This window comes from Anabas testudineus, chromosome 13, assembly GCF_900324465.2.
Source record: "Anabas testudineus chromosome 13, fAnaTes1.2, whole genome shotgun sequence".
Lineage (NCBI taxonomy): Eukaryota > Metazoa > Chordata > Actinopteri > Anabantiformes > Anabantidae > Anabas > Anabas testudineus.
Window position 1 is genome coordinate 4,707,762 of NC_046622.1, and position 14,902 is coordinate 4,722,663.

At 40.3% G+C, this 14,902-nt stretch overlaps 1 protein-coding gene across 1 annotated transcript in view; it reads right to left on the reverse strand.

Annotated features, from left to right (window-relative positions):
- Nucleotides 1-2,787: 2,787 nt before the first annotated feature.
- Nucleotides 2,788-14,902, reverse strand: part of zmp:0000001236 (mastermind-like protein 2) — a 32,350-nt gene continuing 20,235 nt past the window's right edge. The window contains exons 2-5 of the mRNA XM_026377952.1: nt 8,836-10,050; nt 4,053-4,211; nt 3,842-3,950; nt 2,788-3,750 (exon numbers count right to left, since the gene is read on the reverse strand). Of these exons, the coding sequence (XP_026233737.1) occupies nt 2,906-3,750; nt 3,842-3,950; nt 4,053-4,211; nt 8,836-10,050 (2,328 nt within the window). The 3' untranslated portion in view covers nt 2,788-2,905. The remainder of the gene's footprint in view (nt 3,751-3,841; nt 3,951-4,052; nt 4,212-8,835; nt 10,051-14,902) is intronic.

Here is a 14,902-nt window from a genome sequence, read left to right on the forward strand (position 1 = left end):
GTTCCATAGTTTAAATTATATTTAACACCATAATAAATAATTCTAATACAGTAATATACAACAACTCCAAATGAGTATTTTAGTTTGGAACTTATTAGCTAAAACTGTCCTACTTTGTAAGTAAATTTTAAATTAAGGACTTTTACTCGTAATGGAGTATTTTGAATTCTACACTGTCGCATTGTTGCTTTTACTTTAGTAAATAACATAACTGAAGGACTATTCCTGTATTTTGCATAAAATCAGTCAGTTAAAATGCATCTAACTGCAGGTTATGCGATAAATACATTTATATATGTTGTGTTTTAGATAATATGGCAATTCAAATGCATAATAGTATTCAGATTTAGTGAGCTGTGACAGTCTTACTGACCTTGACATGGTTTATAACATTTTATTTTGAAAGTATTGATCGGAAACGTTTCTTCGTTGTGCCTGACAGTAACTTGACACTGATGTTGCAGTTCCTCACTGTGACCACTGGAGGGCGCTGTAACTACACCTTTGTTCTATTAGAAGTTTTATTTTACATCGTTATTTTTTATTCTTACTCTTATTAAAGCGCCGTTTTGTTTGTCTGGATATTAATAAAGTTCAGTTGTAAACGAATCGAGAACCTGAAAATACGTAAAAGACGAGTAAACGAGGAAAGTAGAGCGGCCTATTAACAACATTTATGGTAAAGTTAACGCAGACATGATGACAGCAACACTTCCGGTAAGCACTTTCAAAATAGAGCGAGAAATGAGGCGGCATTTCGGAATTTTTTTTTTTTTTGTCCAAATCCATCGAAACCAATTTAAATACGTAGTTAAGGAAACAGTTCCTGCTAATTAGTGCCATAAAGTTGAGGTTTATCAAGCTGCAAACATGATAGAGTACCGTACTTCTCGTGATATCTTTCAAAATAAAAGTGGCAAGCCCACTAATGATCGCTCATGTCTGTTTACTGAGAGCAGTATGACCTGCTACGACCTGAGGAAGCTGTTTGCTGCTGATCAGTAATATCCCTCAATGCTGCACGACAACCTGCTCCATGTGCGCATTTTACAATTTCATCACGGATCACGGAGACTGACTAGTGCTTCCGGTGTGTGCCTTCAAAATAAACGTTCTAATTAGTACTGGTTGTAGTCAATTAGTGCGGCTGAAGATGTTGACAGTCTGAATCACACGTATTGAAGCCTGATTATCTGCAGCTGCGTCATGTTTGTGTGTTAAAGCAGGAATGCATGCTATGTGCGTGTGCACTACTCACCTGGCTGACGAATCGCAGGTGACTCCAAAACACGCGTCTGACAGGGACTACAGCTGTTTTCTGTTTTTTAATAACATCCAAGCGTTTGATGACGGACTTTCTTCAAATGAAGAGCAAACAGATCGCAGTGACACTGACATCCACATGTAGACTTTCATGTCATTAGCCATTAATGAGCAAACACCTGTGTGCCCGTGACACGAGCTGCTACTCGAGGGTATTGTAGTTTTTTTTGTGGCATATGGACTACAAATGGAGGACAGGAAGACAGCCTATGAGAAATGTTAAATCTGAGCATAACACAAGTTTTTTTCCTTTCATAGGCCTCTAATCTTCATTGAACCTTTTCTGTTAAGAAGCAGACAAACTGATGATAAATGAACAATTAAATCATCTTTATAATTGTGATGAATAATGGGTTTTTATTGGATAAATGGGGTTAAATTGTATCTTAAAGTAGTTTATTATCTCTTGTTGTGTTGTCAGATCTAATGGAAGTGATGCACAATTAGAGTAGAACTTGTTACTGGTATACACACATTTCCTCTCTCTCTCTCTCCCTGTCTCCTGTACTGTGATTGTATCCAGTACAAATCTCTTCAGGTTTGCACCAAACTCCTACAAATATTACTTTTAATTAACTTTAATTAATTTGATTATTATATATTAATGTTAATCTTGGCATCCTGCTAGATAAGGATGATTGTAATTTAGATTCTTTGTCTTTGTTGCTATAAATTAGATTTAAATTCTGATCTGATCATTTTAGCAATAATGTTAGAATTAAACATACAATTTGTTCTAGTAGCACTGATCAATTAACCTGTAAAATGTTCCAATAAAACACAAATGCAACCTGATGTTATGGGCATTCAACCAAAATCTATTGGAATTTCTAGCCTACTGCTAGAAAATATATACACACAATTATAATAGTTATATTTCAGTAAATCTAATATAAAATAGACCACATACATTTAAATAACTGACTTCAGCCTTAGCTTTAAATAATCTGCTGAAAGAATAGAACAAACAAAGCAACACTTTATTCAAATCAAGTTTATTAATTACATGTATTATAATGTTTCATTACTATCCCAATAATTATTAAATAATACATGGAAAAAATTAAGGTTACATTATTTAAATTGCTTCAAAAACTACCACAGATGAAAAGTCTTGACAGTCAGTAAGAAAACATTTGATGTTGCAGGATTCTCTGTAGTAGCAAAACGTCTGAAGTTAAATAGCATATCGTGCTAAATAGTGGATTTGGAAACATAACTTGGATTACCGAGATTCATTTGAAAGCAACACAGCAAAGTTTTCTTTTCACAGTGTGAATTTGGTTTTTTATTCTACGACAGCGCTACAGCATGAATGTGACAGACCACGAAAACAGTGACTGTAAAGAAAACCAGTTTCTTGGTCAATATACCAGGAACAAAGTATAGAGAGTACAGGACAGAACACAAATTCGTTTCACAGTAGATACCATACAAAACAATAAAGTATAATATTATAAGTATAATATAACAAATAATGAGTTTATAAAAGTCCTTTTTAACATTATTTACATGTTACCACCTTCACCTAACTTACTGTACATATCTCTGTTTGAGCTGTGGCTGAATTGATGACCTAAATTCACGAGTGACTGCCTAGAATCTCATCCAAGTTGATGTCTTTCATCCAGTCATCATTCCCAGAGCCTGACTTGAGCAGAGAGTCTATAAAGTCGGAGTCTGTGTTGATTCCAGGGACTGTGTTGTCTCCCTCGGGCAGGAAGTCAAAGGTCAGACGATTGGCTCGGTTATTCTGGTAGCTGCTAGAGCTCGGACAGGCCTCTGCAAAGTTGCCTGCTGGTACCCTCTGCTCAGGAGAGGCCTGGTTTAAGCTTCCCACTGCTGATGGAGACCCCATGACTGACTGACTTGGTCTTGGTCCTGTGTCTCTCATCGAAGGATTAAGAGGGTGCATCCCGATGTCTGGTGCTATCTGGTTGGGAGGACCGAGGTGCCTCTGTTGGTAGGAATGGTTAGGCATGTCCAGTTGTGCACCCTGCGACTGTAGTGGGTTGGGTAGCCGCCGAACAGCAAGTCTAGCTGCCACTTGCTTATTGGTTGAGCCCCAGCCCATGTTGACATTTGTCATCAAGCCGCCAAGACCCTGTCCTGGTACTCCCGAGGAATGCAGGTCAGCTGTCGTTCTCGGGTGCTGCACACTTGCTACATTATTCATCCCAAAGGAGCTTCCTTGTGTGTTTGGCGTCAGGAACCTAGGTTTATTTTGATTTAGTCCAGCTTGATTCTGATTGTTGTGCTGCTGGAATGGGCTGATACAAGAACTGAGATGACAGTCAGTCCCAATCCCAAATCTGCGGTCTGATGGTGAAGGACTCATCTTTGAACCAGATCCACTTGAGAGGTGACAAGACATGGACTGTAGGTCGGTCTCAGGGCCATTGCTGGTCGAATGGGAGGAGTTTTGGTCTAAAAATACCAACCACAAAAAAAGCTCATTACAGATATGGTCACTTGTCAGCATATGAATAGTTTCAGTCTGATCAGGAATGTACAATACCCGTGAAGATGTTTCCTTGCTGAACTCCCACCATACTTCTCGACTGCTTGTAATCAGGTGGCGGCCTGGTGAGATGACGGCTGAACTGATCATGTGCATTGTCTTTATCCTAAAAAGCAAAGATGAAGATTTAAATGTGAATAATGTGATTAGTCGATTCTAACAAATTGTCACAAAGTGGTGAAATCTGCATGGTGTAAATGTAGCTCACTTTATTGCCGATCACATGCGGTTGTTGATTGAGTTGTCTCTGCATGGCCTGAGTTTTGACCGGACCTTTCTGTTGGTTGTTGGGTGCTGGGGGTCGAGACTGGGTTGGCATGACTCCTAAGCTTCCATTGGTGGGCAACCTAGGACCAGGAGGAACCCCCTTGAAACGAAGAGACATATGGGTTTAGTGTCTGTGCTGCTACTTTTTCATTTTTAAACATGTCCTCTTGCCTCTCCTCCTCTAACTGCTAGGATTTGCAGCTAAGTGCTGCAAGACCAAAACAATGCAATCATTCAGATTGACCACTAGAGGGCAAACTCTACAAGACACTGTAGATCAGTGTCAAAGATGCTATTCACCCTCCAGAATGTGGTCAAGGCTACTCCCTCCGCAGATGAAAAGGAGAGACTTGGAGAAAGGCTTTTTTTGGAAGGGGGAGTTCAAGCCCTCCTCAAGGCCTGCTTCTCCCTTGATAATTGTGTCTAAAGAGAGTGGAAAGAATCCCTGAGACAGCAGGAAATGTGTGCCGATGGGGAGTTAAGCGCCAGCACCATGACTACCTCCATTTAATAAGCTCTCCATTACTGATCACTGTGTTGTGTTTGGCAAGGAGGGATTCCATCCTCTAGAAACCCATTTGGCTCCTGACACTATCACACTGATTAAAATGTTTTCGTCGGCAGCACTCAAATGAAATTGAGACATCCAAACTAGCTTTTTTTGTTTGAAATCTTGTCGTGAACATATGCTTATGGAGATAAGCTGTCATCCTCATGGGTGTTTGAGATGTTATATGTGCTTGTAATGCATATTCTTAAGCTTTTTTAGGCAGCTGTGCAGGCCATCCAAACGCTCCAAGTAAAACCTGTCTTTCTTGTGAACACAAGGACACTCTCCCTGTGCACGAGCTTCTACCAAGTGCGAGCGTTTGTCATGAAGGAGGTTAATGTGCACCGAATCCAAGTCAACACTCGCTGTGTATACAATGTCTGTCACTGTGTTGACTTAAAATGTTTCCCAGGGTGAAATGGATTAGAAATCCAACAGTGCATTTAGCAAAAGCTATTACTTAGAGGAAAGATTCTTTGCAGAGGATGAATCTCTACAGGGTGGTGACTTTGTGGTCTCGAGAGAAAAACAGAAAGAGGGAAATGTGTGTGTGTGTGTATGTGTGTGTACATATATGTGTGTATGATAATGAATGGGGCTGAAATTTGGAGAACTAACGAGACAGGATTAGAGAACGAGGGAAGTTGAAGCTCATCAGGAGTCACAAACCATTTCACATGAGCTAATATTCGCCTTCTCTGTCTGAGTTCAACCCACACAGCAAACCAAGCATGGCAATGAGGTTACACAGGGACTAAAACATCAAAACAGTGGTTTCTCCTGTTACTCTACAGAGCAGAGTCACTGGCTCTGATTCACTGTATCCAGTTAGGAGTGAGAAATTGTGACCATCACAGACATTTTCCCTGCAGAGGTAATCTGGAGAGGGCTGGTTCCATGTCTGTTTTAAGAAAAACCCAATGAGGGGTGTTTTAGCATGTACAACTGAGTAATCCTCTCTGTCATCCTGATGTGTCGTAAAGCTGTTTTCCATGTTTTTTACTCCCCCTCATTCTTCACAAGCTTGTTGTAAATGAATACCACATGTGGCTTGGGCCTCCGAGAAGGAGTGGAGTGATTTAGTCTCCCATCCTGCAGTAGTACAAGCAGCTGACAGTGATCCAGGCCCAGTGTTGCCGGGCTCTCACACTGCACTTCCTCCAGTCTGGATTCAGGACGCTGTCCCTAGGGAGCCTCTCGGCATCTGGACTTGGCCTCAACTCCCTTTCCCAGGAAACAAGTACTCCCTTCACAGCGCTGCCAGAGTGACCTGGTAGGCTCAACCCCCAATGCCCCACTCTCGTCCTAACTGAGGGATGTGGTGCCACAAGTTCATCAACAAAGGCTAAGGAGTCATTATCTACTGCAAGCAAACTTTCATCTTTAGTTACATTTGTAATTTGTGTTTTTGCATTTTTAGTGAGAGTGTTCTTCGAGCCAACTTGTAGTATTGAAATGGAAATCTGTATCAGTAGGAGAGAACCACTGTAGTGAAACTGCTGCCACATGTCTGTCTTCACTTGCTCTAACAGTGTTGTCCTACACTGTGCAGATGTATAAGTCACTCCGGAAAACACTGTCTGCCAAATGTTGTGAGTGTACATCTGAATGTCAATAATTTGTTATAATGAAAAATTAAAAGTGCAGTTTCCTTTGTTAAAACGTGCCATTATCTAAATAATGTTCTCTTTACTTGGATGCATTATTTTATAGCTTTATGTTTTTTTTTTTTTCCTGGAAGGAACAGAATATCCCTTTCACAATAGCAAAACAACAGTTTCATAATGTATTAGTGTCCTCTAGCGTACGCTGCCAGAGAATGTATTCATACTGTACTTTAAGTAAATGGGTTTTTTTCTTTTTTGCACAACCTCATAGTCAGAGAGTTGCAGAATGGAGGATTTGAATTTTGACATGTTTGACTTCGCAACCGATTATGAAACCGTAAGAAGCTTCGAGTGAGCACAAAAGCTCACGTATCTGGCTGTTTTTAAAAAAGGTCTTCAGCTTCACTCAGTGGGAGGAAGCCCACTGCTAGTCACTAGTGTTGCACAGCGGATCAGGGCACTCTTTCAGGACATTTATTTCTCTGGCATTACTAATTCAATTCACTGTGGGAAGAGACTCCACTCTTTTCTCCTCTCTGGGAGCTCTCCTCATTAGCTGGACTTGTAACCCTGTCCATGCTGACTAAAAAAGACAAACACTATTATCAGCCTTTTTAAACACTGCTAAAATTATAAAGTGGCTCCATAATTCCTATTTATCAAGTGCCCAGCTTCACGTTTGCATAGTTTATATTTTAAAACAATGGCCTTTGGTAAATTTGTACTCCTTATGCTGTTCTTTACCTGGATGAGTGGAGGAATTATGTGTATATGCACCTGAGATATTGTTTTGGATCAGTTATTTTATTAAATGGCTCATAATTTGACAGTTTTCCAGTGCGTTACTCTGCAATGCAGTACACATAATTTACAAAGCTAAAGCTACATAAATCATGTATCTGTACATATTTACCTTAAAAATCATATAATCTTGTATCAATGGAGCCTCAGAATAAAATATAACTACTAATCTAAGCATAATATTTCCATTTTAAAGAAAAGAGGTGACCAAACTTTTCCTGGATTTTAGAAAAAGCTTTCCAAAACATTTTTCAAAATCTGTTTTATTTATTTGATAATAAGCTGCAGCTCTTCCAAACCTCCTTCTCTCCTTTGACATTGCTGTTATTTTTAATTATGCTCCATTTTTATTGCTTACAGTGTACGTTTGACTAATGATCACTAATGCTAATAGTAACACACACATAATAATTTTTTCTTTTGATAACAATTTTAATTAACATATTATTCATATAGAAATGACAAGTTGGGAAATGGGGTCATCTTTAGTCCTGAGATATGTTTGTTAGCATATTTAGATTATTCATGCAGTTTAAAGATTTCCCTTCTGTCTCTGATAAATAAAAATAGCTCATGAGAAAACGATCCATGAACGTGCACAGCCACATGTTCTGCTTATAGTGTAAGTGGATCCTTGGCATAGTGGTAAAACTGGTTCTGTTATACCCATGCGTCATGATGTATTTGTCATCCTACCTTGTTTACTTTTCTCTGTCTGTATAACTCCCGCCCGCTCTCCCCTCTCCTGCCCTCTCCCAGTCACTCAAGCACTTCCCTTGATCTGTAGAGGTTACGAGAGCTCTCGTGTGGCTCGCATTATCATTTCACACAAAGACAACTACAGATACTGTTAGTGCAAAACTGAAAGAGGGGGCAGTCTAAATCTCCCCAATCATAACAAATCAGTGATTCAACCTCCAGCACCAGGCTAAGCAGATTACTGTCATTTTCCACCACTTGTCCCTTGTAGCTAACAACCTCCAATTAGCAAATCCCGCTGTGCATATCTGTGCCCTGACAGGGAGCCACCATGACAAGCAGAGAAATTAGAAGTCCTGCATGTTAATCTGCTATGCTCTGGCAATCTGTGTCATCATCAAAACACTTTCAGGGGAAATACATATTCAACAGCAAAGGCACAGACAGCCGCTAGAACAATGACAATAAAGTCCCAGAACAAACGGTGTTGCATTGTTGCTGTTTCAAACAGAAGGTTGGCTGCTGCGAGTAAACTCAGGAAACTGACGGATGTGGAAGACTAATGTGAATGAGTTGGTGCTGTGCATCACTTTACCATACCCTGAGCAGAAAAAAAACCTGTTCAAATATTTATTTTGTATGCATAGTGCAAATAATGTTCAGTCCTCTATTCAACATCTCCTGTAAAATAAATACAATCATCCAATAAATGAAGTGTTGAGGGAAATTGATGCTCTTTCAGCCTCTTACACTGTTTGTAATTAGTAACATTAACAGTAAAGGTAAGTCCAGTGCTAATGAGCTGATCATTTTACAGTGCATGATGGTTTATACAGTATATGCTTATCACCATCACATTATTCACAAGACTTGTAACTACAATTTTGTTCATTTTAATATTTTTTTTATGAAAATTCTTATATATGGTGGCAAAATGTCTTGAGGATACATAAAACAAAATATTGTTTGGGGTCAAAACTGCTCAGTCATCAAGCTCACCACGAGGCCATTAACTTAAGTTGTTTACTTATTGGCATATGTAAATAAATACACAAAAAAGGCCTTACCTGTCGCTGTTGTGACAGTTTGAATGGCAGCCCTGCGGGAACAGATTTGGGTTGTAGACAAAGGGATCCTGACGTGGTGATCTGTTGGTTTGGGAAGTGGAGACCTGAATGTGTCTGATTCTGGCCCGCTGACGGTGACTGTTGCTGCTGAGCTGAAGTCCTGTTCACTGAGGTTGCCATGATAGACATCGGCTGGCTGGCAGAGTGGGACACCTTTGGGCTGAAGTGCAATGTGGGCTTGGTGTTGAGAACCTTCATGTCCAAATGATGGGTGCCGTCGTGGCCATTTGACTTAAACAGACAGTTGTTAATCCCTTTACTCTGGTTGGAGCTGATCCTCTGCTGGCTAAGTGTTGGCGGGCTGGAGACCTTGTCCTGGGGGAAGGCGCTGGTGGAAGAATGGGAGCTCATTGTAGGAGCCCAGCTGGTCAGTCCTGCAGGTGGTGTTTGGTGGTGGTGATGGAGCAGAGAGCTTGGCTGCTGCTGGTTTGCTGCCATCTGCTTTAGTTGCTCTGCGTGGGATATTTCTGGCCAGCAGGCCAGGGCCCTGGGGTGTCCTGTCTGAGTGTTAGCTTTCTGTGATGTGGTGGTAGAAGAGGTGCTGGTCAGTGTGAAGGAGGGCCCTGCTGAGGCCGGTCGAAGTTGCGGCGAGCCACCATGAACCTGGCCAAAATCTGGGGAGTGCTCCATCTTTATCGGCTTGTCCGCTGGGGAACACAGACTAGCAGCTGCTCCTGCAGAGTTTGGCCGACCTAGATCCAAACCAAAAGCATCATCCTGCTTCAGCATCTTCTCAAACTCCAGGTCATTCAGCGGAGGCACTGTCTTGGTCAGCTCATCAAACAGATCCTGGAGCTCTGGGTCAATCTGACCACCACCTTCATCTTTAAAGTCAAAAATCATCTCTGCGTTTGACTGGCCACAAGACTGGACCTCAGTGGGCTCTTTTTTCATTTCTTTCAGGGTCATGTTGAATATGTCAGAGCCCACTCCATGGGGCATCATATAATTCTTCCTCTGCATGCCCATGCCACAAGGTCCTTGCAGAGAATGAGACTGAGTTAAGTTATGATTGCAGGGTGCGTGTCCCAAACCACTAGTATCCACACGGACTCTCTTAAAGTCTGATCCAGAGAAACCACAGGAGAGCCCATTCTGCTTTGGTGTGTGTCCCGGTGCATGCCCCTCAATCTTCCTTCGCAAAGATCCCTGAAGCTGCAAAACCAAACATAACAGAATTAAAAAAAATAAAAAACACAAAGCAAATAGAAATAACAGATTTCAATTAATGTGAAAACCTTCACCTCCATCTGTTTTATTTATAATTTTTAAGAGTGTTTTTCAATGGTTATCAAGTTTTAATCTCAATAGAAGGCTACCTCTAAAGAAAAGATTTTCATAACAACTTTAATTACTGCACTTGATTCAAAAGGCTTCCTGTGAGCCTGTTTAAATCCAGTGAAAGTTCTGAGCTTGGGTGCATTAAATTGTACATCCAGCTCAAAGTATCACCATGTAAATTAATCTAATTTCACACTTTGCTCCAAGGCCTGTATATGCTGTTCACTTGACCAACTTGTGAAATTTAGGACAAGTAAGATACTTATTAATAGACTGTGTTTTCATTCTGTAGAATAACTTTTGATTTTACGACAGCGATAACTCCTCAGATGCTTTACTTAGACATTAATTACACAATTACATCTCTTTGTAGGATCATGCAGACACAAACAAATTTAATTTATTCTTATTTAACTGCTTTAAGTGCAATGCAGCAATGAGCCAAATGCTGTTGTAGCATTTAGAAAAATGTTTTTATATAATGTAGTTTGAGCACAGTGGATGGGCTGAGAAGATAGTTAGGAATCTGATACAGTCGACAGACCGCAGAGAGAAGAATAGGGTCTTTGTCTGGTTCCCTCATTTGCATACATTATATTTTCCTCCATTGTGCTTCGTTAGAGAGTTTCTCCTTTGTGGCTGAGATTCTGCTTAACATGCTGGTGCAGATATCTGACTTCCTTTTGTCCTATCCCCATGTCTTCATTTAAGGTAATAAGCACATAGTCATGACTCACAACTCTAACCACTCGGCAACACCCCATAAAACCGGAGCATTAAAGCCCCTAACACAATGTTCGAGTTGTCATGTTTTTCCCCTTTTTTTCTCATTTCAGGTGCAGACATCATCATGTCAACAAAATAATGGACACATTGTATTTCACATGGGCCTATGAGTCACTAACTAGACCTCACCGAGAATGAAATTGTCTATCCAATGGCAATTTAAGGCACCGTGTTGTATACACATAAAAATCACTGATTATCTGACCATCATTAAATGTGGTGCCTGCTTGGAAACAAAATGGCCCTGATTGTGCACCAACCTGATCATAGGAGGCTATCAGTGTGTTACATATTTCACTGTGGGAACAACTTTGAGTAATTTCCACCTGCTGGCACACATTACATTAAGATGATTCATAGCTTGAGGGCTTGGAGAGAATCCTGCAGCTCACCACATTTCTACTGTTTGTGTCTGTATTACTCCCGCTAATGCTATTAAACGTTCAGAGATACATCCTCGCATTTTAATCAAGGCACAAATATCACTGTGACTCACAAAACTGTCTATATTAAAGCTATGTAACTGTACGTTGAATTGATATGGATGGATGATGATTATGTTGATGGTGTTAAGCTAAGAAACTGAGAAACACGATCAACTGTCAGAAGGTCATACTAGTGGTGCTGCATTTAGCTTTGAAAGCACAATTTGTTATACTTAACATAAGTGCAGACCAAGTATGATTGTAAGTAGAATATAATATTGTATATCATTATAGCACAGTGGGAAAATCAAATTGCAAACTTGCTTGAGCCCCAAAACAATAAATGAAGTATGAATACAGTTCAACCAAAGACAAAAAGAGAGATGGTGCAGAAGACTAATATCAAAGTGAAGCAAGCGGGACCAATTTGCTTTATTTTGTCACTGTGTGTTACTCTAGATAAAGTCAAGACAGTTTGAGAATTCTTGTTGATGGTGCATTAGCAGATCCTCTGCCATGTGAGAATTTTAAAAACTCACTGTATATGTTAGAAATCTGATAATAATCAGACACATTAAGTTTGTTTTTTTGACCCGGCCGGATGTCTTTACACCAACTACATGCAAAAATAGAATTTTAAATAAACTTCACAAATAGTTCAGCTAGGTGTTACCCTAACTCAAGGTTGTGAAATGAATAGAAATTCACATTTATACTTAATTAATTATGAGATCAAGAATATAAATGTTACGCCTATCCAAATACTACTGGACAGCTGTTTTTCTCCAAAAACAGATGAAAACAGGCTCTTCAGTGCATCTCATGTACACTTTTTCTCATTCCAGAGGGCTCTTTCTGGTAAAAGACAGACAGGAATACTCCTCATGGTTCAAGGCCCTGTCTGAGAAAACACATCATGAATAATGGAAAGGACAGTGCATGTGTTGCAAAAAGCTAGTGTGAGGTAGGGTGTCCTCACTACTGCCTCTGTGCCACTTATAAATGGAGTAGTTTTTTTTTTTTTTAAGATTTGCTTTTGGGCGTTTTTGACTTTGGGTGTAGTGAGAAGGTGGACAGGAAACATGGGAGAAGAGAAGGGTCGTGACATGCAGCAAAGGTCTGAAGCTGAACGTGAACTCAGGACACTGCTGTTACAACCATTTGACTAAGTCAAGCTTTTAAAGACTTTTAGCAGACGAGATTTCATCAGGGTTAAATTGCTGTCACGTGATGATATCCAAGCGTAAACTCTTTTTCTACATTTCACTCAGTACTCAGAAGCACTGGCCTCCTAGCTGGCCTGGAATCCTCGTGACAGATCTCCAAGCGATCTGAAAATAGCTTTTTTGATTAACATTTAATGAGCTTAGAAGCTCTGAATCACTTTGAAAGTGACTCCTGCTGCATGTGAGGCTCAAACATATGTATTATATACCAATCATCTTAAAGATGAAAGCATAACTGCTAAGATTTGGTTTCTGTGGCGGCAAAATGTAGTTCACCCACTGTCACTGTCTATGTCAAGCAGAATGTTAATTTAAGGATTTAATTAAGACAAAGTCAAGGTTAACAAAAAGAGTAGTTTGGTTACAAGTTGGAAAATCTGTTACGGAAATTACTCCTAGCTACAATAAACAAAGCACACAATAGTCACAGTGTTGTGCAATCGTGTGACTGCTTTAATTGATTTACTAGCGCACAAAATATCAGAAAATAATTTGAGTAGGTAAATCATGGATTTCTTTTTTGAACATAAAACTGCTTAATGACACCCTTTGACTGTGGCGGTCAGGAAGCTGACCTTGGTCATGTCAACAGAGGCTATCTTTCCCTGGGAGCTGGAAGGCTGGTAGCTTGTATGTCAAGCTGAGCAGTGCAGTGATGCTGAGCACTGTGGATGGGGCTCCGGGTGAGCCATCACAGGGACACAACAGCAGGCCTCCTGGTACCATCTGTCAGACCAGTGGCACAGCCCTCATAGCCATGCATACTTGAAGGGTATAGATTTGAGAGTGTTCGAAGGTTTTGTGTCTGTGCATGTGTTTGAGTATGAAAGCATGGCTCAACAAAAGATCGAGCTTGCCAGCCTTTAATCTATTCACCAGAGCACTGAAACATGTTGCAACCCCTCCTGTGAGAGTTAGAAACCTTCCTCTCGGCATTTGACATGGAAAAAACAGTCTCAAAATAAAGGCATAAATACAACTATTGTGTTCCTAGGGAGACATAATATTTGCGTGGTTCTGCAGGTTGCATACTATTGCAAGAGGGGATTTCAGCTCGTTTACTGCCAGATAAGAAACAAGAGCTCCCAGACCATTGCCAGTGATCAGCTGTCATACAAAATTCATCTTTCTGCTTGCTGAGAAATGCTGAGAAAGTGTCGAGGGCTCTGTGTAATTACAGGGCTTCTACTTGCTGTCTAAAGCTCTAAGCCATGATACTATATCCAGAGAAATTGAATAAAACATGGGAAAACTAGAAAATGTTACTCACTGAAAGGAAGGTAAGGGAGCTGATGTTCAGACTATTGCAATACAGTATGTATCAAATTAGGTCAGGGGGCTGTCAGATTCTGTGTTGACTGTGCAGTAAAATGATTTCTCTCTTTAATCCTTGTTTGGTACCAAGTCATGGCTTGTTTCCATTCGGCACATTTAAGGTTACAGCAAAGTCTGTGCACTTGTTTACATTTCAACCTCAAATACATTATGAAAAAAAACAGCATAGCACTAAGAATAAATGAAATACTGTGATTCTGTGAAGAAAACTGCAAAAACAACGTAACTTATATTTACGAAATAAGCCCCACCAGCATATAGAGTGTGGTTTATTTTAGTCCAACAGGAAATGCTGAACTATACATCTACTGCGACAATGAAACATTTTAAATAGAAAATTCCCCCAATAAAATAAACATCTAATCTCTTTCTATAGGGCATGTGCCATAAGGTTGCACAGGGATGTGAGCATAGGTTCATGATGTGCTTTTCTAATCACGCTGGCGCGTGTTGGGACGAAGCAGCACACTGCAGAGGTGGGCTACTTTTGGCTCATCAGCACTTTGCATCCCCACACTTCCTGACACAGTTGTATTAGATTGAGGCTGCCCTCCAGAGAGCAGGCAGGAGAGAAGGATGAACAGCAGCAGCAGGAAAAAAAAAAGAGAGAGGCAGCTTTGTGGCAGCCTCTGGGAAATGGGAAGAGATGATAAGAGCCCCTTTGAAGAGAAATCATCCATTATGTTTACTGAAGGCAGATTTTTTTTAAGTTACTATACTGTAGCTCAGCTCCAACATTCCATGGAGAAAATTGCTATTTTAATAAAAGGCAGCTTGCAAACTAAAAAAATCCTGTTGGAGAGTGTTTCCATCCAAATATCAGCTCGCCATTATCCAAATGCAGATTAAAAGCCAGCATTCCAATCAGTCCTTGCTTTGGCGTGCCCTTTGTTCAGAATCAAGCAGATGAGTTTAATATGATATCCCTCAGGCCAAAGGAGTAAGCAGCTCCGA